The sequence below is a fragment of the Podarcis gaigeae genome (genome assembly GCF_964106915.1).
Source record: "Podarcis gaigeae genome assembly, chromosome: 7".
In the NCBI taxonomy this organism is placed as follows: domain Eukaryota; kingdom Metazoa; phylum Chordata; class Lepidosauria; order Squamata; family Lacertidae; genus Podarcis; species Podarcis gaigeae.
This window is the reverse complement of record NC_139683.1, coordinates 85,406,192-85,430,653: the sequence shown is the minus strand read 5'-3', so window position 1 is coordinate 85,430,653 and position 24,462 is coordinate 85,406,192. Positions and strand designations below refer to the sequence as shown.

Below are 24,462 nucleotides of genomic sequence, written 5' to 3'. Positions count from 1 at the left end.
TTGAGATATAAGTAGACATTTTAAAAATTATTAAAGACCATATTCAGTTTTCTCCAAAACTTGCTTTACTCTGGATATTTGAAGGAATAAATGAGGACATTAAATCCAAAGAACTGCATACCTTCCTGATTATTTGCAGCAAGACTGTCTAACTCAATGCTGGAAGACACTTTTGATTTCAATATTACAAACTAGTGGAATAAGATTTGGAATTTTGCTCTTCAGGAAAATAATAATAATTTAATAACAATAGTTTTATTATTTATACCCTGCCCATCTGGCTGGGTTTTCCCAGCCACTCTATGTGGTTGGATCACTATATGATGGATCACATATAAGAACAAAAGATGTCAAACATTTCAAAAAAGCCGAGACGGCATTTCAGATTCCTAAAGGGAAAGGTAGAACCAGGCTCCTTCATGACAGTCTGGTGGGGAATTTTTAGACTTTGTAAAACCCATCAAATACATCCACCTGTTCCTTCGGCAGTTACAGACCTCTAGGTCAAGTAACTTGCTCCATACTCACCTTGGCTGGAAGAAACACAACCATAATCCTCCTCAACATAATCCTTTGACCCTCAACTTCTTTGTTGTCAGCTTAACCGTACTGATCCTTTATATAATAGTATAGCAATATTATGAACAGTTGTTATTGCCCTATGCCTCATGTTTGTTTTTCTGTTAATGTATATGCAGAATATTAGTTTTGAAACTTAATAAATAATAAAGAGCTATGCCTGCCAGCTTTCCTTGGAAAACAGTGCCCACTCTCACCACGCAATTCTTTTGTAGCCAGAGGAGCTGATCATGTCATTCCAGTTCTTTTTCCATCGCTACCTCTACACATAAACTCAGCAAGGAGCTGTGGCCAGTCCTGGCTCTGAGGAGTGTACCTGCATTATATATCTGTTTTCAAGCAGCTCCCCATTAATGCTTTATATTTTTAGGTGTGCATTTATTTTATATTTTAAAGTGATGAGTTGTGAAAGTGGTTTGTGTCAGTGTTTTGCCCTAGAATCTGACCCTATTAGAATATTGCTTTGATGTGGGCGCTGGTGCATGTTTTCAGATTAGCACCCCATGCTCCAAGCATAGCCTAAGTCCCACTGCCTCCCTGAATCCCTGAGGCACTTGGGACAGCCATTACTGATACAGATTTAATAACACTGCAGTTCATTACATGGTCACAGGTTATTAAACAGAGAAGACTGAGGAATTAGATTTCAAGACTTTAATAATGCTCCAAATGATAGATGTAAACCATAAAATAAGCTGCAATACAATATTCCCTCATCTTACATGGGACTCAGATCCATAGGTTTCACGCAGCACTATTTTTCTAGAAAAAGAGGTGCTGGAACTCACCATTCATGCCTCCCTTGTTCTCCTGTAATGGCAGTGCTGCCCACCTGAGAGGTGCCGGAACTGAATTCTGGTGAGTTCCGGCTGAAAGAAAACCCTGGTTACATCAAGCCCTTGAATCCGCCCCATGGCTAGCAAGTAAGGAGGTGGGGAGAGAGAATCCCCAGCACTCCCAGATCTGGCACGCTGAGTGGGCCTTGCTCAGCAAGCAAAGCATAGAGCTTTAAAACTTTTTTCACACTGGGTTGCTAAAATAGCTTTTAAGCTCTCCGCCTTGCTTGGGGAGCAAGGGCTGCTTGGTGTGCTGGCATGAGATCCCCCTCAAAAGTCAGATTGTCCCATGAGATCTTGTGAGAGTATTCCAAAGTTGGTGTGCCGAGTGGACCCAGTTCAGAGAGGTCTTTTAAGCTACACGGAGCAATGGTTCCAAACTACAAGAAAGAAGATTCCACCTAAACATTAGGAAGAACTTCCTGACAGTAAGAGCTGGTCGACAGTGGAATTTGCTGCCAAGGAGTGTGGTGGAGTCTCCTTCTTTGGAGGTCTTTAAGCAGAGGCTTGACAACCATATGTCAGGAGTGCTCTGATGGTGTTTCCTGCTTGGCAGGGGGTTGGACTCGATGGCCCTTGTGGTCTCTTCCAACTCTAGGATTCTATGACCTGCCTTCCTTTGAACTTCACCTGTGTGGTTTAAACCAGTCTGCCTTCAACAGCGTATTGTTGAGATCGCATGAGTCAAATGCATGCAAAGTGAAGGATTACTGTTCTTGGATTTCTCAGTTAAACAGAACTTCCCCCTTATCCCTTTGGGGTTTCGAGTGGAACATTGCACATGCAGGGACAGTTTTTCCAGGCCTGCACTTGAGTCCATGCCTTCCTTTCTCACCTGCAGGATACTGTCCTAGGTGTGGGATTACTGTCTGTGGGAGACACTGCTCCCAGCTGTTGGTAGAGCACAGAGTGTTAAAGCAATACTTTTTGGCCAAGACACAGTATTCACATATAGCACAGTGTTGAAAAGTAAGTGGTGTGTGTGCACGCACAAGTGCATGCCTCTGTGTGTTTGTGTATATATAGGCAACTCCGATTCACAGGTGTTCAGGGCATGTGCAACTGCACACAGGGGGAGCTGCAGAAACAATACCTTGTAGCATGGTTGCTGCCTTTCTTTGTTTACCTCTGTGGAGTGCTTTCTTCCAGTTGTGGAGGTGGAGTGGGAGTTGCTGTTGAATATTTGTGTCTAGAGTTCCAAGGCAAGGTACAAGTCTGGGTTCTAGTTAAAGGAGTGTTAGCTCTGTGCACTGACAGGCTGCTTTGTGCAGAGTGCCCTTTCTCCCTACGTACCATCACCCTTTTGTGTTGTAAGTGTGCACACCCTGAGGCAAGAAAGTAATAGCTCCAGCATTTGAGTTATCTCCCTCTGTGGGGTTCATAGGCTGTTGGTGGTATGTTGTAACTGGGTGCTGGTTTGCATCATATTTTACTGCATCATGAGGGTGGCTTGAGGCGTAGAGGTGGGCAGAGTTTTTTTGTTTTGTTCTTCTCTCTACCGAGTTTTTAAAAATACTGGTAAATTATTTATTTAAAGTGTATCTCATCATCTACTGCCATGTCAGGGGGGCAGAAAGAGGTTTCTACCATATCCAGCAGATCATGAGTACAGAATTGCAATCTAAAATTAAAAATATTTTTCATCATCCTCTAGAAATCTCCATTTTGCTCCAGCTTGAATTACATCCATGCTGGAGAGGGAGAACACAACCAGCATCAGGCTTACACAAGTTCACAGATGAACCATGTCCTCGACTCAAAGGTCACTATACTTTGGACACTTGCCCAGAGATTCCAGTGCTATAGTTCTGCATCCACCTAACACTAAATTTAAGCTAAATATGTTTGGGGTGAATAGTTCATAGGGGGAAAAGAAAATTGTTCAGTTAACTTTTCTAACCCTGCTTACATACAGGAAAAACACAGATGAATATTAATATGAAAACTGAGTGGCAAGTAACCCCATCCGCAAGAGTGTAGATTGTGGAGTAGGTCACACATAGCCTTTTCTCCAAAGCTTTGGTGCAGGCTGAATTAAATGCAAGCTTATTTCTGGTTTCCATATCCGTTTTCTTTTCTTGTCCTTCTTTCTGAAGCCGGCATGGTAGGCACCAGCAGCACAGAAGTTGTGGATGTGGGAACCTCTTGCATCACTGCACATCCTTCACCTTGGTAAGTAGGCCTGAGATGATTGCATGGTAGAAGAGAATGGTCGCTTTGGAGGGGCAGAAGCCAGGGTGCCTTTATAATAGGAACAGTTGTATATAGCCTTTAACAAAGCTGTTCTGATAGTCCCTAACCCTTGCTCTCCTTTGTTAGAGTGCATTGGCTGTTCTTGCTGTGGAGTTGGTGAAGCATGTTCGAAGGCTGAGCTCTGTGCAACCAGGTGGAGGAGATGTTGGGTTTTACCAATTGGAGGGTCATCTTGCTGTTTTGCCCCAAAGTCAACATTCAGGTAAGCCTGCTAGGGAACGGCACAAATGAGTCTAGAGCATCATGTGCTGGGAAGAATACACTGCGCGCACACCCACACCCACACTTCAGCTATATGTACTGCACTTGAAACTCCAGCAGTAAAACTGTATCAGAATTGTAAAGACTCCTAGATGTTTGAAGATCTGTCTTTGTAAAATAGGGATTGAGACAGCATCCTATGTACTTTTAATATGTTTTCTCTCCTTCAGTCCCTCCCACAGCCCCTTCTGCTTGCTCCAGTGAGAAAGAGGAACAACATTTCTTCGTGGGAGACGACTCCAGCTATGCACCAAAGAATCCATCTAGCAAAACTTCACAGCCAAAACAATATCAATATGTTTCAGAAACAGGTACAGATCTTGATTTTAGAATGCAAAGGCACATCAGAATGCATGGGGTAGTGGCCAGCTGCAAACGAGGACAGGCAAATCAGGTCGTGCAAGCAGCCTGTTCTGAGGCAGAAGCCTGGAGAGAATTTGGCTTGGGACATGGTTGCCTGAGATGTCTCTGGTTAAACAGGAGATTCACTTGTGGACTTTCTAATCAGTAGCTGCTTTATGGAACTTTCCAGTCAAGCACCTTGTGTTTCAAAAGCATTTGATTTATTTGGGTTGCTAAATAATGGAGAAGACAGGTTTGAATGAATATATCACCCTTATTTTCATACTTTTAATGAAAGGAGAAAGTGGGACTTAAAAACGTCTATAAAAAGAGGAAGTTTAAAGTCTTGTCGAAACAAATTGATGAGCAATATAGTCATCAATAAATTATTAGTAACCCAAATAGCTGCAATTTAAGAAGAAAAATTGTTTACATTAATTACCTTCTGGCCATAGGTGAATGGGAATGGGAATGGGGTTCTTGTAATCAACAGGTATTTGGGTCATTACAGAATCTCTACAATCCAGTAGAGAGAGTGGGTATAGCTGTACAATAGCCTTGTGGCTAATGTGAGAGAAGTCCTGTTTCTATGAAGTTGCCTTACTGATTCAAGCCATTTAGCCCTGCACTGTCTACTCCAGGTGGCAACTGTTTTCCAAGGTTCCTGCAATAGCAATTCCCAGCCCTCCTCTAAGATCCAGGGGTTGAACCTGGGACTGCTATATGCAAAGCACATGTTCTTACACTAAGGTAATGTGGAGGCACATTAATAATGTGGAGGCACAACTGCTAATAAGGAACCCCCTTATTAACCACAGGTTTCATCCCAGTCTGGTGAGCTTTTGTGGAGACAGGCAGCAGTATAGGCCTAGGTATAGTGCTGTACCTGACTGGGTTCCCCTGCTTCTGTCCAAATGTGTCACAGATTCTTGGTCCTTATTCCACTTTTGTGATCTGTGCCACAGGTTGCTACCCATGCTGTGCAAAGAACGGCTCTGGCCAAATTATTTATTTGACTGAGTTCTCAAAGATGGGCAGGGTGACTGTTGAGTCAGAATAGACCCGTTTAAATTCATGGATAAGGTTGAGTTAAACCTGTTAATTTCAGTGGGTTTACTCTGAGTAAAAGTTAGTTGAACGGAAATAGAAGAGAGCTGTCCGCTGTAAGGCATATCACAAAATATTGCTGATTTAACAGAAGAGTAGGAAAGAAGCTGCAACTTCCAGATCTGTGCAACCAGGAGTATGGCAGGGAAGGCAACTCTGTGTTGAGGCCCAGACTGTCACTGCCTTACCTTTTTTGGTTTTTTTGCAGGGGACATCCTCTTCCTATCCAGCACAAGTTCTGAACCAGACTCGTCCCTATTACGCTTGCAGGTAATGCCTCTTTTCTTTTTCTAGGACTTGGCATTTAGCTCAGAATTTCTGAAGTATGAGATAATGGGTTGGGGAAGAGTCTTTAATTTTTCAAAAGCGTGAACACTCTGCATAACCTTGATACCACTTGCCGTATTAGTATCATGTGGATTACATGTGCATTTGGTATCAGGGACATCCGTGATAGCTTTGAGACCAACTAAATTCAGGGTAGAAGCAAAGGCACATATTTTAATGTTTGCTTTGGAACCCCTACCTTGACATGATTGCACAATGAGAGTAAGAAATGGATATGCCTACGTAGATTAAGCTATAAGGCAGTGTTTCCCAACCTTGTGCCTCCAGATGTTTTTGGCCTACAACTCCCATCATCCCTGACCACTGGTCTTGCTAGCTAGGGATGATGGGAGTTGTAGGCCAAAAACATCTGGAGGCACAAGGTTGGGAAACACTGCTATAAGGCACCACAGTCTTGGGCCATGATCACTAGCACCACCCCAGGTGAAGAATCTTGGTTTGTTTACTGAAGTGGTATCATCCATGTTTCCTTCTGTTACTCAGAATTTGCAGGTATACGTTGTCTCTTGAAATCTGCCAAACATTGAGGTTCTAGCAAGACAGCTCACTTAATGTATACATTGACAAACTGTATACAGTGGTGCCCCGCAAGACGAACGCCTTGCAAGACGAAAAACCCGCTAGACGAAAGGGTTTTCCGTTTTTGGAGGCGCTTGGCTAAACGAATTTCTCTATGGGGTTGCTTCGCAAGACGAAAAAATCTTGCGAGTTCCCGTGTTTTTTTTCTGCTTTTTTCCGCCCTTTCCCTAAGCGCTAAGCCGCTTATCAGCTGTTCCGCTGATAAGCCACTTCTCAGCTGATCGCTAAAAGCCGCTAGACTGCTAATAGCGCTAATCCGCTAAGCTGTCAATGGGCTTGCTTCGCAAGACGAAAAAACCGCTAGACGAAGAAAATCGCAGAACGGATTAATTTCGTCTTGCGAGGCACCACTGTACATTGACATAAAAAGTGTTTAAAGATTTTGGGTTGACTCATCTGACAGCAGTTGGTTGATGTCGCAAAATGTGCATGTTCCAACTGTTCAGGGGATAAAACTGCTAGCAACAGAATGTTCTCCAGCTTCTGTGAAAGAAGAAGAAAATACCAATTCTGGCTGGGATTAAATTCCTATGCCTTCCCCATTCTGGCACTCTCCAGATGGTTTGGACTTCAGTGTCCATCAGCCCCAGCCAGCATGGCCCATGGTCCAAGATTATGTTTTAGTCTAAAAGTTTTAGTCTAAAACCTGTGAAGGGCATCACATTGCAGAAGGCTGCCCAGGAACAGTGAGGAGAGGTTCAGAATGGAGCAGAGCCTCAGAAGGAGGCTGAGTAGATAGTGCAGGCTTCCTCAAACTCAGCCCTCCAGATGTTTTTGAGACTACAGTTCCCATTATCCCTGATCACTGGTCCTGCTAGCTAGGGATCATGGGAGTTGTAGGCCAAAAACATCTGGAGGGCCAAGTTTGAGGAAGCCTGAGTTAGTGTGATGAGATATAGGAACCCAAGGGAAGGATAGGTGAAAGAGACAGAAGCCTTTAAAAAAGCGGGACAGAGAAGACCAAGTGGTATCTGATAAGAAGATGGAAAGCTCACATGGCTGTACAGATAGAAGAAGCTATATGGTAATAGCAGGAAGTAGGTTTGTCCAGGTAAGGAGAATAGCTAACAGAGAGTGGTGGTGTCCCAGCTAAGTGGTATCCAGTAGATGCGGCCTGAAAAACAGAGACTTGGGGAAATGATAGTGTCACAACCCAGATTGGGGATGGAACTGGATAGTGAACTTTAAACAACAGCCTTGCTGTGTCTGCCAGGTTGTTCAGGCCTGAGACACACGGTTTGGGAATTTTCCGCCTCGTGCCTATATTTACTAGGATTTCCAGATTTACTAAAATCATGTTTAAAGATACAAGATGCATTTTAATCATGACTGTAGAAGTTTGGATTGATGAAAGAGGCAAAGAGAGTAAGGCTGGGGCAAGAGCTCACACAGTGCTGTGGCTGTGTACTCTTGAATTCAGGTTGTTGTCATTATTACTATTATTACTATTTTATTATTATTATCATCATCATCATCATCATCATCATCATCATTATTTCCTGCAACATGTTGCACTCAAAATACAATACAAAGGGAAAATACGGGCAATGACCAATTCACACGTGTCTGAATGATGCACAATCATGCACATGTGAATGATGCCAAACCTGGAAGTGACCCCAAAAGTCTCTAAACAATTCACTAAAAGGGTGGAATGGGGGCAGGGCAGGGTGGAATGGGGACAAGTGCTCACCCGCACTCCACCGGTGCTCACAGGAGCCAGGGACGGGTGGGTAATTTCTGAATCCAAATCTGGAAGCGCACTTTTCATGCCAGAGAGCTGCATTCACATCTTTTGTATTATTATCAAGCCAGGCTTTATAGCTTCTGATACAAAAGCATTTTAAATTTTCCATAAGGAAGGACTAACCCATCTTGCTTTCTGGCAATAGTCCTTCCTGCCTCTTAATCCTGATGATGATGATGATGATGATTTATTTATTTATATATATCCTGCCCTCCCCAGCCAAAGCCGGGCTCAGGGCGGCTAACAACAATAAAATAATACAACATTCTAAAATCATTTCATTATAAAATTAATTCAAATCAAATTGATGGCAACCATTGGGCTAGAGTTCTGTGAAGATTGCCAAAGGAGACAAAATGAAGAGTATCCTGTAATATATTCTTCTGCCATCTGATGGCACCAAATCATTCCAGTACTGAAATTGCTGACACCGTAGATTTGCTAAAGATTCGCTGAAAAAATAAAACACTTACTTGGCTTCAGTAAAATTAGCATGTGCTAACTTTCTGAACTTTCTGAAATCTTCTTTTAAAGTGTTGACTTTAATGTCAAGAAATAAGGGATATACTGAAGAGTTCAGAGGGCAAAAAATCATTGTGTATACTTCACCTAAAAAGCCCTCTAAACATCTGACAGGAAGTGAAATGTACCCCAAATGACTATGTTGTATCTGATGATAAGAGATTATCCAAATGTTCATTACTAGTACCAGATTGAGAGAGGCTGGACTCAGTGAACCCTGTGATCAAGCAGAGCTGCTCTTGCTATAGGTAAAGGTAAAGGTAAAGGTAAAGGTACCCCTGCCCGTACGGGCCAGTCTTGACAGACTCTAGGGTTGTGCGCCCATCTCACTCAAGAGGCCAGGGGCCAGCGCTGTCCGGAGACACTTCCGGGTCACGTGGCCAGCGTGACATCGCTGCTCTGGCGAGCCAGAGCCGCACACGGAAACGCCGTTTACCTTCCCGCTGGTAAGCGGTCCCTATTTATCTACTTGCACCTGGAGGTGCTTTCGAACTGCTAGGTTGGCAGGCGCTGGGACCGAGCAGCGGGAGCGCACCCCGCCGCAGGGATTCGAACCGCCGACCTTTCGATCGGCAAGTCCTAGGCGCTGAGGCTTTAACCCACAGCGCCACCTGCTCTTGCTATAGCTGCATGTAAAGTCTTGAGTGCCAGTAAGTCATGAGTGCCACAGCTATCAGGCTGAAAGAGAAAAGAATAGCGTTAACGGTGGAACTGCCTGGACCATCTCCCCACTAATGTGGTTTTCCAGGGCTTGGGGAGAGGTTTCCCTCCCCCCCCATCGCCTTATTTCTTTGACGTGTTCCAAGTCTTCTCTTAGTAGATCCAATGGATGTAGTATAATCAGTGGACATGGTATAATCAGTGACATAAGAGCTGTTAGAACACCCCTGGGAAGAGGGATTGATGAACCACCGTGAGGGGAATAGAAGTCTCCTAGCAACTCTCAGCACCCTTAATGAACTATAGTTCCCAAGAATCTTTGAGGGAAATTCCTCCAGGGAATCTTGACTAAACACCACAGTTGCAAAATTAGTTTGATCAAGACTTACAAGAAAGGGACATTTGTTTAAATGTAGGTCAGTAACGCACAGACATGCAACTCACACAGTTGTGTGTGGATAGCACCACAATTCAGTTCTGAAGCAAACTCCAAGAGCATTTTCTTCTACTACTGCAAATTTAGCATGCATTCTAGAAAAGTAGTACAGTTTATGTGTGTAAGCAATACAGTTCTGTTCTACAATAATTGTGCAACAAACATGTAACATGATAAAGAAGGAATCTGTTCTGAAGAGATGGAGAATATGATTTAAAATGCATCATTTTGAGCTTTGGCATGTAGCCATTAAAAGTGCGGCCATATGTCATGAGATACATCTGAATGTATCTAAATTTTCAATTGAAAGAAAGAATAATGGCAATTTTGGATATTTTGAACTGATCTCTTACACTATCTTTCTGTTGAGTTTTGAGTTCCCTCTTTTCAGCTGGGGCCTATTCACATGGAGTTGGTATATTATTTTATTTGTAAAGAGTACCAAATTCACAGCCAGGCTAGCATATTTCATGTCACCAAGGTCTGCAGTCAAAAGCAGTGTGAAAATGCCAGGACAGCCACTTGTGACATTTGTCAGTTCGCACCTCTGAACTGCGGGGTCACTGCTATGGCAGCATTCTGACCAGCAGTTTCCCAAAGCCCAGTAACAAGTCTACACTTCAGGAAATGACTCCGCCTGTCCAGTCTCCTGCTGGAGGATATGGTTGTAGTATATTAATCTCGATATTCTCAGCAGTGGTAGGAAATCAGACTTTGTGTTCAACACAAGTGGGAGAATGAAATAGTTTTTATCTGTCCACTTGCAAATTCCCGCAGTTGCTCCAGAAAACCATCCACTTCTTCCTCTCTTATTTTCGTGATCCTTCGGTTAAGAGCCATTAGGAAAAGACAGTCTTTTAATTCTCACTCCAAATGTCTGGTGACTGTAGGATTGCCACACCGTATGAGCATTTCTTTGGTACAGAACCTGGAACTAGCCCCAAAACACCATAAAGATGTCACAGAAGGGGCGGAATGTGCAGGTTTGGAACATAACGCCCGCACAAAATGCGGATTTCCTATATGTGAAATTGCATATAATGGGGAGCACCATCTAAAAAGCCAAACTCTGCCCCAAATCCACCAAACTCCATCACAAATCATTTCTTCCAAACCTCCTTTCTCAAACGCATGTAGGTGGGGAAGATGCCTGTAATATGAAAGCTAGAGCAAAGAGAGGATTGTCCACAGATGGGCAACCTATACACGTTTTTCATTTTTGCCTCTCCTGTGCAGGGTAATCTGGAAGAGGAGTCATCTGTTGGTGAAGCTGCTTCTCAAGTGCACCAGGTGTTTCAAGCCAGCATTTCCGTGGCATCAAACATCCTTGGTAACAGCTTGTAGAGTTACTTATCCAGTCTTCGTCAGGCAGGGGCTTCTGTCTTCAACTGTGTCATAGACCTGACAGAGATACTAGAGGTTTAAACCACTCACTTATGTTAAAAAGGGCAATGACTCAGGCCCAGAGAAAGGACTTCTCTAGCACAGCGTTCTGTAGGTCCCTTTCCTTTCAGTTTTATGCAGTTTACTCAGCCCCCTAAGTATTCTGCATAGATTTATCTTGTAACATTTGCTGGGAGAGCAGAGCTGTTTGTTCTGGGATGCAGCAAAAACGCCCTCTTTGCCCCCCTTTTCATATGGCTAAACCTTTCCTTGGTTTTTGGTTAAATCACCTTAGCTTGCTCCATTCTCTTGGATGACCCAGTCTAACTTTGTATAAGCCAGTTATCTTGTATACACCTCCCCCCGCTCCAGTATTTTCCCCATGAAAACCCACCCTTAACCGCTGAATCAGAGCAAACAGCAATCCGCAGAAAACTCAGAATTGCCATTTGTTCCGCTTCAGCGTTAAAAGAGCAGGTTTCCGCAGGAAAAGCACTGGGGGGGAGGGGGAGTGCTCAGCCCTGGCACTTTAAAGCACAGACCTTCGTCTAGGAAGTACAGCACAGAAAGAAGTGTGAATGAGCCCTGAGCATCACAGCAGCAGGGAGAAACTCAAAAATCCTTCTGATGAGTCTTAAAATACAGTGGGAGCTTGAAATAATAACAAAGACAGTTAACATGCTGGGGTGGGCTGGGGAGGGAATTAATTAATTAAAACCATGATTTATAAATCTTTATAGAGTTTTTTCTTTTGTGGGGAGGGGTGGCGGGGAAGAGGAGATGGAAGAATTAATAATGTGATTTGCACTGTCTTGAGGGGGGAAATGAATTAATTGGATGAAATGAATTAATTGCACTATCTTGAGGGAGAAATTGATTTATAAGAGTGGAAATAATAATTAATAATTTTTCGCACTCTGTCCGTGGGGGGGCGGTATAATTTGTGCACTTTGGATTCAGTCATGGCCATTTTTGTGTGCAGTGCCAGATGGGTGGCCATGGGGGGGTAGGGAAGACCTGGGAAAAAGGTTCCCCATCACGGCTCAATGGTTTGTGGCAATGATAGAGAGCATGTGTTGAATCTAGAAAGTCTCAGGTTCATTCCTCAGCAACCTACATTTTCAAAGGGTCTCAAGTTAGAAGGCATTGGGGGGGGGGTGTTCTTTCAATGAAAACTGCTGTTGTTGAGAGTAGATGCCGAACCTAGATGTACCAAAGGTGTGACTTCATACGAAAGAGCTTCATAGGAGCTGTGCTTTAAGGTAGTTTCTTTCCATGTGTGCCTGGGTACATGAAATGACATGTGAAATATTTCCCATTTAAGTAAGAAAAAGCATTCATCCCGTGATGACTAGATAAGTAGGTGAGAGTGTGGTGCATTTGAACATTTTTTCACCAGAGTGCTTTTTTTGCAACAGCATCCTATTTCACTATTGTCATGTCCTGCCTAGTTAAATAAGATTAAAGGAAGACTTTGCTATCTGTGTTTTTAGCTGTAAAACAGAGATAGTAGGACTTGCTGGATGTAGTGTAGTTCAGTGGGAACTTGTCTGAAAATGAATTTGAAGGTGCATAACAGGAGGTACTGGAATCAGTACATTTTATATTGAATTGCCACTGGCTGCCTCATCTTCACTGCAGGATAGCCTCTGAATTAGCGAATAGTTTGAAGCATAAGTGTCCTCCTGAGGGTATTCTCTCTTTGATAATAGGTGCAATCACCATCTCAGGTTAGAATTTGGAACACTGTTTTTACATTATTTCCCCAGGGCTTGAGAACATGCATGGCAAGCAGTGGAAAACGGCCTTTTCCTGTTTCAAGCTGGCTGCAGATCAGAACCACAGCAAAGCCCAGTTTAATGTGGGATTGTGCTACGAACACGGAAGAGGCACCAAGAAGAATGTGGCCAAGGTCCTCTATTCCCATTTGTTTCTTGGCCTGTGTGTTGCTGCTGTGCACAAGAGGGAAGGAGAGTGTTGGGGCAACTTTATGTGTTTCTCTTTCTGAGTCACAAGCTTTAACCCAGAGACCTGCAGTGGGATACTTGCTGCAGTTCATCACACACACTGGATTTGTATGTGAAAGTTCCCAGAGTCAATCCCCAGCATCTTCAGGTAGGGCTGGGAATGCTCCCTGCCTGAAACCCCTGAATGCAGCTTCCGGTCATTGTAGGGAATGCTCAGGTGGATGGTCTCAGTATAAGGCAGCTTCCTGTGTCCCTTTCTCAGATTTTCCCAGATAGTCTTCCCAGCTGATCCCAAGAGAGCATGGCTATCCCTGTAACACTCACTGTTATAAGAAACTAGCAACAAAACAGCTTTATGTGCAACAGCAGGCTAGAGTGGAGCATTTGCCATAACGATGGAGGAAGAAGAAGAAGAGTTTGGATTTGATATCCCGCCTTTCACTCCCCTTCAGGAGTCTCAAAGCGGCTAACAGTCTCCTTTCCCTTCCTCCCCCACAACAAACACTCTGTGAGGTGAGTGGGGCTGAGAGACTTCAGAGAAGTGTGACTGGCCCAAGGTCACCAAGCAGCTGCATGTGGAGGAGCGGGGACGCGAACCTGGTTCACCAGATTAGGAGACTACCGCTCTTAACCACTACACCACACTGGCTCCCAGTGGAGGTGGGGGTAGGGGGCAGCCACTCCATTTGCAGCAGTGACCCAGTTCATCTCTTCCTCCAGGCTGCCTGAGCTTCCTTTGTTTTTGAGTCCTTGCTCAAAGGGGGGTCAGGCTCTAGGCAGGAAATATCGGTCCTCCAAGCTGCGCCTTTTCCAAGTGTTCCAGTACAAGAGAAACTCATTTATTCAGTTACGAAGAATCTTCCATTATGCCGACCCTCAAAGAGAACCTCAGTAGAGGTACTTAATGTCCACATTATAGAAGAGCCTCCAGTTGCATTATTCAACTGGTGCCTGCAGCTTAGTCAAAAGCTACCCTGTAAGGAGCCAATGTTTTCACTCAAGAGAGCTAAAACATTCAGCAAGAGAGAGAAAGATATCAGAGCTGTCCGAAGGAGTCTCCAGCTGCTGCCCCCTCCTCCCCCAGGCAGGTATTCCACTTTGTAGTCGTTCTTCCTTGCAGTGGGGTTGGGGCTAACATGCCAGACCACTACCTTGCCAATCATGCAGCAGGGAGGAACACTTGCTTGTCTGGCAGGAGCACAGTTTATAGGATGTGTAGTAGTGTCCCTGTTCTCTGTTCTAGGCAGTCTTCTACTACCAGCAGGCTGCTCGCCAGGGACACCCCATGGCCCAGCACCGCTACACTCAGTGTCTCCTCCGCCACTGCCCAAGAGCAGACAAGAAGGAAAATGTGCAGGAAGCTGTGGGTTTGTTGGACGAAGGCACTGCTGCTGGGCTGACAAAGGTGAACATCAGCTTGGAGAGTTATGGCGTACTGTTCAGAAGTAGAAGTAGGCTGTTCATGGGTGACATGGGAATCCCTTTCTTTTGCTCTTTACAATTTAGCAGTTTGGCATGCTTAGGTGAAGAGGTGCTCACCTCGCTCTGTCAAGGCATTTTACTGCAGGCTGTGCAACTATCCACTCCTCTTGCTTTCCATCTGGCCACAAACACAAGATCCTTGAGCTGCTATGCCTCTGTTTTTGCTAGGCTTTCTTTGTTCTTTGATAGCTATTCTTCAGTTCACTAAAACAAATGGCAGCCCCAGTATCTGCCACAATCTAGGTATTTTTAAAGTGAACATAAGCCTTGGCAGCTGGTTTTTCTTTTTAATTATGCATAGTGATAGATCTGGCTTTGGAGAATTTGCAGTTTTTTAAAAGGCAGTGCATGTGGAAAGGCCCAGGGCAGTGTTTACAGCTTAAGCATGGTCTTTTGCCTTGAATTGGATGGTTCTAAAATAATAATATACTGCATTTCAGGTGCATTGGAGTGGATGATTAATGCTCTTTATACACATGTACTTGCATATAGGATTCCTCAAGCAGCTTTCATTTGTGTGTTTGCTATGAAAAGGGCACTGGAGTCTCCCAGAACTCACCAACAGCAAGACAGCGTTACCAGGAAGCAACAGCTGCCAGCTCCAAGGCTGCACAGGAGAGAATCAAAGTAATGGCACAGGAGGAGATAGCAGGTACTGAGTTGGGGGGGGGGAGGCAGAATGGTGTGGAAATGGTGCTTACTGGAGAATGAATGAAATGTTGGCTACTGCTGTTGTGATAATTATGTGATATTCTCTCTCACTTAGCTACACAGATCTGGGACCAGACACCACTGGCAGCAAAAACCTCTTCATCCAGCCCTTGCCTTCAGCTCCTGGATCAGCTGCCGGCTTCTCACTTTGGTCAGCCAGCTTTTGGCCTGCTTCACTCCTGGAGCACAGGAAGCCTTAGAGATGCAGCAAATAGCTCTGCAAACTGCATGCCTACCACAGCTTTCCCAGATAACCTCAAGCTAGAGTCCTTAGCGTGGTCTTCAGGAGTAGCAGTTGGATAACATGGCTAATGAGAAACTTTCTGCTTTAGATGGTGGCTGTGTTACTGGCTGGCACAGTGATCCTTTTAAGAGGCAAATCACATGGGCATAGCCGGCACCTGTTTCCGTCTCTTCCTAAATGTATAACTTCTTATTTGACAGTTTGCCCGCAGCATAAAGAATGATACAGTGGAGGCTATCCATCTAGACAGCATCTGATTATGAATGGAGTCAGGATACAGGGCTCCTGCTAAGTGACCCTTGCACCATAGAAGCAAATGTTGCATCCGCAAAATGAACATGGGGAGCCTATAGACTGCAGTTTTGAGGGCCAAGTCTTGAAGCACTTGGTGCTGAAGTTAAGCAGATGTGGACTTGCACATCCCATGTAAAAAGGGGATACAATCATAAATGGTTTCTGCAAATCAGGCAGGCGATTTCACACTGTAGTCAGAAACGTCTTACAGAAATTGGGGAAGGAGTCTGCCCTAGTCTTCTTCCTCTAAAAGATTTGAGTTACTGAATTTGTTAATTGCACAAGGAATTCTGCTGGTTCTCCCCTGCATTTCAGAAAGGAAAGGAGATTTTTAGCCACGTTTCAGAATCTTAAGGGAGTGAAAGGACCTTCTTTCTAATGGGAAGGAAATTTTAATGCAATAGAATAAAAACAGGAAGTGGAGTTTGGGAGGTAGACTGAATAATTCAAAGAACAGAATTTGGTTCCTGAGAGTTTTATTTTTATTATAAATAAATAATGGACTGAAGCAGCAGCTTCTAAATTTCATTGTTGTATAAAAGCTTGGTAATAGGTGAGCAGCACCTGCTGGACTCTCAGTGCCTGACCAAGAAGCAGCATTTCCTTACCTTAGCTCCTGCTCCCACTCAATTCAAAATAAATAGTGGGGGGGGGGGCAGCGAGCCTTATGCTCCAGTTTGCCTTTCATTGTCCCATAGAGGTATGCTGATTTCCTGCAGCAGGGATGTGGTAAGAACAAAGAGGACTGGCTGCTAGTAGCTGTTCTGGAAGAGGTGAAGGTCTCCTTGCTACTGCAATTGCCAGTTCTGTTGCCCAAAGCACTGTCGGTTTCAGCCCCCACATCATCTCTAGTCAGATCTTGGGGCTCGCTACATTCTGAGAGTTGCTCAAGAGCCCCAATCATCAGTCGACCTGGGGACTGACTTTCTGAGCCAAGATCTTCTCAAAAAGTGTATTCATCTCTGAGAAGAAGGTACTGGAGAGCCTGGACTCTTCTGAGTTTGGCTTGTGCCCAGCTGCCTTGCCAAAGGTTGCAAAAGTGTGAGGTTCATCTCTGCCTGTGGTTTCCTCGCTCAGTGGAGACGGTTCAGCCCCTGGTGAGACAATATTGTCCTTGTAGTCAGTAGAGATGGGAAAGGACAGCCTCGCCATCCATGCTGGGTCTTCCACGTTCAGCTGATCAAGATCCAGCCCTGCAGGGTGGGCGAAAGAATAAATTAGGCTTCATTGATAAGGATAGACTCGGGGCTACATGAGTCGTGTAATTTCATGTGAGTACTGATTTCAGAACTCTGCATCCTGTTAATCTCATTACTCATTTTAAAATCAAAAGCAAATTTCTACCCCTTAATGTTTCCAATGCTTTGTGGGTCGAGGGGACACCACAATAACATTTTTGTTGTTCATCAGCAGTTGACCTAACTGCTGCCCTCTCCATTTCTAGCGGAAGCAGAATGAATTATGTGCTCAGGATTTTATGCAGAGAGCAAGTGTGGTATAGTGGTTAGAGCAGGCATAGGCAAACTCCGGTCATCCTGATGTTTGGGACTACAATTCCCATCATCCCTGACCACTGGTCCTGTTAGCTAGGGATGATGGGAATTGTAGTCCCAAACATCTGGAGGGCTGGGGTTTGCCTATGCCTGGGTTAGAGTGATGGACAGAGACTTGGGAGACCAGAGTTCAAATCCCTGAAGCTCACTGGGTGACCCTGAACCAGTCACTGCCTCCCAGCTGAACCTACCTCACAGGCTTGTTGTGGAGATTAAATGAAGAGGATGAGGACCTTGAGCTTGGAGAAAAAGGGAGTGTTTTGAATAAATAGATAAGCCTGTCTACCTCATTCCTTGGAGGTTGGATGGCCATCTGTCCTAGATACTTTAGTTGGGATTCCTGCATTGCAGGGGGTTGGTCTAGATGACCTGCAGGGGTCCCTTCCAATTTATATAAATTCTGTTATTCTACCTTGATCACTAGGAAGTGGATCCCAGCAATGCACTACTCTTCCTGTGTCTTTTCCTATGTAGTATATGGGTAGCATAGGTAGCATATCACGGAACAGGAATTAAAGGCAGAAACATTTCTATGCCTAGTGTGCCATTACGTGATAGGCCCGTGAAAGGATAAGATCAGCTAGGATACAGCTTCAGAGACTGCACCACTGAGACGGAGGAGACACGAGTGATGGTATCTCACCAGATGGGCAGTCCAGTAGGTTCCCTAGCTCCTTTCCCAGCAGCTCCCAGTCATGATGTTCACAGCCGCTGCCCTCCTTGGTGATGAGATCCTCAACATTTGAATTGGGGTTCCTGTGGAAAAGGAGAAGCAGTGATTGGGCCTTCACCCAACACAGGAGAAACTGCCCCTTCCATAGTCCTGCTTAGCCTGTGCTTCGCAGAGATCCCACAGTGACAAGCCTAAGGGGATATACCCAACAGCAGCAGTGGATAAGAGAACTTGCATTAACTGTTAATAAACAAAACCACAGTACTATGCCTTATACAACCTTCGTTATACAAGAAGCGTTAGACATTCAGTTCTTTATACATTCAGCACATTATCAGTCAACTCTTTTAAAAAATGTAGGAACTGGCTACACCTCTACTGAAGACTTCCTCTCAGCAAAAGTGCCTGGTTCTTTAAAGGTAAAGGTAAAGGTACCCCTGACCGTTAGGTCCAGTTGTGGACGGCTCAGGTTGCGCGCTCATCTCGCTCTATAGGCCGAGGGAGCTGGCATTTGTCCGCAGACAGCTTCCGGCTCATGTGGCCAGCATGACAGCTGCTTCTGGTGAACCAGAGCAACCACAGAAATGCCATTTACCTTCCTGCCAGAGCGGTACCTATTTATCTACTTGCACTTGACGTGCTTTCAAACTGCTAGGTGGGCAGGAGCTGGGACCGAGCAACGGGAGCTCGCCCCGTCTCAGGGATTCGAACCACTGACCTTCTGATCAGCAAGGCCTATGCTCTGTGGTTTAGACCACAGCGCCACCCATGTCCCTTATCTTTAAAGGTACAAGACCTATTAAACAGTGGGCAAACCTAACACCTGTGATAGGGAGACAAGTTTCTAGGACATGAGAGATAGGCCAGTCATTTCCAGTGAAGGAGAAAAGCTGCTTTACAAGGCTGGGCATATAAGGTGCACAAAACTCACCTGCAAGAAGCATTCTTGGCAGTGTACTTGTTCCCTCTGTTTTTGGGCTTTGGCTGCACTTGGCCCTGATGCAGTAGAGACAACAACTGCGAGATTTGCTGAAAGACAGGAAGAGCCGGTATCCGCATACAATCCTGACCAGAGCTGTTTCCTAACAGGATATCCCCACTCCCCTGTGCTCCGCTTGGGCTATTTATAATGTCTAGTGCTCTTCCCCTCTCTGCAAGAAAACAGGCCATTTGTGTCTATCTGCATCTCTGTTTACTCACAGCAGCTACCACCCATCATGCAAAGCTGACAACCGCTGCAGCGTTACAGTGGTTTGAATGATTCTGAACTTGCCAAGTTGGACAGTTTCCTCTGAGTAATTTCTAATGCACACTCTAGTTGCAAGCCTACATAGGTTGGCATTGCTTATAAATCTAGCAACCCTGAATAGAACAGTGGAGGAACTAAATCTCACCGCTTGCCCACCACTGGCAGCTCAAAGATGTAGCCATGCAGTGCCACAGCTAAGTGTTTTGAAGCCTGGGCTCCCAATTCCTTTCGTCCCTTGTCTCTCTGGGATTTGTCACTACACAAATTAAAAGGTTTATAGGTGCAGTGGCAGGAAGTTACAAAACAGAAGCTGCCCCTGGACTGACTTTTGTGGAAAGTGATTTGTAAAACTTGAGCGACATATCTGAGGCTGAAATCCTAGACGCATCATACAGAGCAATCCCCGTTACACACCATGGGGCATAACTTCCAAGTAAAACTCCTGCATAGGACTGCCCTGTAAGCAATGCTGAAATAAAAGGGGTAGAAATCAATCCTGCTACTTCTCTTACAAGTGTTTACTGCTCAGATAAAGAAAACACAGAAACGGGTGCAAAAATACAATTCTCCAAGGTCCTACTGACTAGTTGTCATGGCTTTCTAGAACAGAAGGACCTGTTCTTTCCTTGCCCCACCAGCCATATTTAATAGATGAACCTGTTTTACAAGGTTAGGCAAAAAAGAGTAGAAGAAAATCAGCTGCCCTCAGTAAGCCTATCCGTTTGTTGGCATCTGGAGCTTTGCCTACTTTGAAAACAAAATTACTTGAATCTGAAAAGGAAGCATAATTTATATTTATTTCAATAGCCAACTATGCATCACCACCCACAAGAGATGGATTACTATATACTGTATCCCTATTCTTTTGTACCTACCCCTTTCCCACAACCCACCCTATTCCCGTCCTGAAGTCTCTTACCTGGACGGGGGCAGATTCCATAGCTAGTTGTCCTCCGGGGCCTTGCTCAGCAAGAGCTGCCAGAGAAAGCCTCACAAGGCTTCTCAAGATGTGCTGGCGACTAGGAGCCTCCTCTGGACCTGCCTTCGCCTTTTCCAACAAGTGGTCTTTAGGCCAGAAGATGGAGTCGAGCAGTTTTTTATCCGTGGGCTGCACATCCCGAGCGGTGGGGCTTCTGAACCTTTGTGCATAGCAAGGAGCCTGCTCAGCAAGGCTGCTGGAATTTCTCTGGTTCCTGAGTGTCCTGTACAGAGTGGGGGTCATGTGGCATGGCACCCCCAAGGCCTTAAGCCAGGCAGCTTCTGATGGATTCTCTATCTCAGCCGGGGGCTGCTGGGTATCCTCCTGCCGCAGTACAGGCACGACATGGATGTCTGCTTTGTGGATGGGTTTGGGGGGTTTCTTCGGCTGCTGTTGGCTGTAAGCCTGCTCTGCTTCCCGACAGTTATATGCCATGCTGCCGTGCTTCTCCCTTTTACACAGGGACATAATCAACCCCAAGCCTACCAAAGAGATGGCAAGCAACCCTAGAAGGCAGATTCCCGTCACCACAGAGGGGCTGAGGGGCTGGGACACCGGGAAAGAATCAGGCATGCGCTCACAATGCCTCTTGAATGTGATCTTCACCAGAAATCTGGTGGAGAGTGGCACCGGGCCTCGGTCACTCACAGCTATCACCAGGTCCCATTCCCTGCCCAAAAGGCTGCTAGCATTGCTACCATTCAGATAAAGCTGCCCAGACTGGGGATCAAGGACACAGATGCCGGCTTCATTGCCACTCAGGATGCTGTAGAGCAATGTCCCATTCAGACCAGAGTCTGCATCGGTTGCCAGTATAGTGAGCAGAAGGGGTGCATTAACCGAGGCGGCTAGTTCGGAGCTCCCTTCTTCCTTGGGCACCAGCACATGTCCAGTGTCAGGATCCACAAGAGCAGTGACACTTGCACAGCCACCTTCCAGCTCTGGCTTTATTACCACTGGGAAATTGTCATTCACATCAAGCACAGTGACCGTCACGGAAACGTTGGCCGATAGCTGAGGCTGGCCCATATCTTCTGCTATTACAAGGAAGTCAAGGCTGGTAATCTTCTCAGCATCAAAAGCCGCATGGGCCCTGATTTCCCCAGTGCTGGCATCAATAGTGAGCCACTCTAGAACTAGTGGATCTGGGATTCTGTACACAACTTGCCCATTAAGGCCTGAGTCTGCGTCTTGGGCCCTGACCATAACTAAAACGGAAGGTGGCTCACTGTTCTCTGCAATGGAAACATGGTAATGGTTTGTTTCAAAGCAGGGCATGTTGTCGTTGACATCACTGACATGGACAGTGAAATGTCTGGTTATGGCCAGCAGTGGGGTCCCTCGGTCCTGGACCAGCAAGGTCAGGTGGTGCTGTGTCCAGCTCTCCCTGTCCAAGGGGGCATTTGTAAGCAACATGTAGCTGCCAGGCGAGAACCTTTTCAAAGCAAAGTGTTCTTCACCTTGCCTGATGTAACAATCCACCTGCCCATTACGGCCTGAATCGGGGTCAAATGCTGTCACTAGAGCAACAAAGCTGCCCTGGGGTTGAGCTTCTGATAATACGGCTGCTTGTTTTGCCCAGGTGACTTGGATCTCAGGCGTATTGTCATTGACATCCAGAACACGTATGAAGAGCTTGCAGTGAGCTGGAATGGAGTTGGCACCCTGGTCTCTGGCTTGCAGCTCCAACTCATAGGCTGAGTTCTTCTCATAATCCAGTGACTGCTGCAAAAGGACGCTGCCAGTGTGACGCTCCACAGCAAACGTTCTTAGCACCTCCTCAGAAACATGTTTGCTGAAGGAGTATTCAATCTCTCCGTTAGGTCCTTGATCAGGATCAGTGGCAGTGAGGTTGATCAGAAAAGTCCCGGGTAAAGCGTCTTCCCTGATCTCCACCGACACAGAACCCTGGGCAAACGTGGGGCTGTTATCATTGGAGTCCAGCACATGCACAGTCACAACAGCGGTCCCAGATCTAGGGGGCACTCCGTGATCAACTGCAGTCAAGACCAACTCAAACGAGGAGTAGAGCTCCCGGTCCACTTCTTTAATGACCACCAGCTCTGCCTGCTGAGTTCCGTCAGAACTGGCTGTGACCTCTAAGGCAAAGTGCTCACTGGGCGACAAGAAGTAGGAACAGAAAGCATTAGAGCCAGCATCTGGGTCCAGGGCTCGGCCCAAAGGGATTCGAGTCTGTAAGGATACACTTTCAGATATCTCTAGTTCCAGTGCCGCTTGAGGAAACCGAGGCCCATTGTCGTTGATGTCCAAGACGTGGATCTCCACATGGATCAGGGTGAAGTATTGGGCCGCTAGAACGCTTAATGAGAGGACACACGGGTCTCTGTGGTGGCAGAGCTGCTCCCTGTTCAGCCTCCCTGTGGTGCTCAGCAAACCGTCTCGAGAGTCCATCTGTATCGGAAACACTGCAGAAGACTGGAGCAGCTGAAAGGTTCCCCAACTGCCCTCGGTCCGGCCAATTTCTTCCGACAGCCTTCCCAGAACAGTCCCAGGCTGTACTTCCTCCAGAATCTGATACTGCATGGTGAATGTAGAAACCTCCTGACAATCCATCAGCAGAAAAAAAGAGCACAATATCGGAACACATAACGCCAAGGACATTCTTCTGAATGGTGGCATTGCAAATTTCAACCCCTCTGTACGTGGGGTTGGTCTGAAAGTTGACTATCCTAAAGACTCCAAAAGAACACAAAGCCTTCCTTAGAAGCAAGATCCATTTCCACCTTTCTTGCTGCAGGAAAATCAGACTCTCCAGATAATGCCAGCGATTGTCCAACTGCTTCTCTTGCTAGCGCTCAACCCCCCCTGAGCTGGGGGCTTGGAAAGAGCAGAGAGCGTGAATTCTGCCCCCCTAGAAATGCAGACTTCGCCCTGCAGCTTCCTGCCAAGGCCATTTCCTATGGAAACTCCACCTACAGGAAAGGGGAGGTAGACCAGCTGCACAATGGCCAGCTCTAGGTGGGATTTGCAAGGAAGCTGGGAACAAGAGTGGTCTCGCCTACATCCCAAAGCAAAGGTAATGCACAAATCTAGGGCGTGGTGATGATGAGCCTATACCTAACCTAGATATGCCAAAGCAAACAGCACACATGGATCTGCTTGGATCAGATTCTAGGGATCTGCCCCCTCTTCCCCAAGGTGTTCTTGTGTAGTGTGAACAGTTGGCTGACCTGCCAAAATCCACAGGATGAAGTGTTTTGTGGCACGGAGATCACTATTATCACCTGCTAAATGTGACAGCAAGGACAACCCTACTTCCTCTCCCCATATGTAATAATAAATAATAATAATAATAATACATTTTATTTATACCCCACCCTCCCCGGCTAGAGCTGGGCTCAGGGCGGCTAACACCAGTAAAATTACAATAAAAACATAATAATAAATTTTATTGTACCCTGATTACAGCTGCCCCTGCTCCTATTCTCTCTTGAACACTGTCTACCACTCTGACTGTCCCATCATGTCTTAACCCTCCTGCACACTGTTTAAACTGAGAACGGATGTTGCAAACTGCAAAATATAAACCCTTTACAAAGACACGAGGTCCATCAATATGAGAAACTACAGCTGTTCGTGATTATGAAAGAGATGAGGAAAGAAGGAATTTCACATGAGGAAGCAGCAGCGTTGTCCCTACTTCCCGTTTTTGTTATTTGTTTAAAAAGGACCACCACACTGCGTTGTCATTTTACAGAGAAAATATGGAACAAGAAAAGGAAATATGCCTGTTCCTATGCACCGGGAGGTGGGCGGGAATGTCAACAAAAGGGAGAGACATTGTGAATCATGTAAGCAAACACAGTTACCATGTTAACATTATCCACCAAGTATTATTTTGTCTGGATTAAAGAATCCAGTTCTTAATAAAGATTGTGCAGCAGAGGGAGCGCTAACATCACTAAGTTAAATCGCTGACTGTGGCTCTCTGTTAGAAGATCTTGCTGAAAAGATTGCCAGCAAAAAGGTTCTTGAGGTGGGTTGGGGAAACCAAAAAAAAGCTTATTTAGCACATCTGAAGATACAAGTTCCCAGATATATTGTCTCAGGATTGCTTTGTCAGGGAATAAAAGAACTGTAACCCTTAGCCCCTCACATTTACCTTCCCACTTAAATACACAATCCCCTCCAAAGCTCCTACAGTGGGGTAGGAGAGCTGGTGGGGGGAAATCACATCTGAAACCCACTGTGCCACTTTGGTTTCAGATGGGTAAAGGTAAAGGGACCCCTGACCAT

The 24,462-nt window shown here is 45.5% G+C and overlaps 3 protein-coding genes across 5 annotated transcripts in view; 2 read left to right on the top strand and 1 right to left on the bottom strand.

Moving 5' to 3' along the window:
• The window catches only part of DELE1 (DAP3 binding cell death enhancer 1), a 20,762-nt gene extending 4,500 nt beyond the window's left edge, over nt 1-16,262 (top strand). For all 3 annotated transcript variants that reach the window (XM_083748467.1, XM_083748466.1, XM_083748465.1), the window contains exons 3-11: nt 3,512-3,587; nt 3,735-3,870; nt 4,100-4,240; nt 5,587-5,648; nt 10,907-11,000; nt 12,823-12,965; nt 14,264-14,425; nt 15,037-15,154; nt 15,269-16,262. In XM_083748467.1, coding sequence (XP_083604593.1) covers nt 3,512-3,587; nt 3,735-3,870; nt 4,100-4,240; nt 5,587-5,648; nt 10,907-11,000; nt 12,823-12,965; nt 14,264-14,425; nt 15,037-15,154; nt 15,269-15,516 — 1,180 coding nt within the window. In that variant the 3' untranslated portion in view covers nt 15,517-16,262. The remainder of the gene's footprint in view (nt 1-3,511; nt 3,588-3,734; nt 3,871-4,099; nt 4,241-5,586; nt 5,649-10,906; nt 11,001-12,822; nt 12,966-14,263; nt 14,426-15,036; nt 15,155-15,268) is intronic.
• The window catches only part of PCDH1 (protocadherin 1), a gene marked incomplete at its 5' end in the record, with an annotated part of 192,240 nt that extends 173,490 nt beyond the window's left edge, over nt 1-18,750 (top strand). The window contains one exon of the transcript XR_014566651.1: nt 18,707-18,750. The remainder of the gene's footprint in view (nt 1-18,706) is intronic.
• Nucleotides 16,211-24,462, bottom strand: PCDH12 (protocadherin 12). Its single transcript, XM_083748383.1, has 4 exons — nt 20,146-24,462; nt 18,909-19,006; nt 17,948-18,060; nt 16,211-16,944 (listed from the first exon to the last, which is right to left on the bottom strand). The coding sequence occupies exons 1-4, from the start codon at nt 22,843-22,845 to the stop codon at nt 16,655-16,657; spliced, it is 3,201 nt and encodes a 1,066-aa protein (XP_083604509.1). The 5' UTR covers nt 22,846-24,462; the 3' UTR covers nt 16,211-16,654.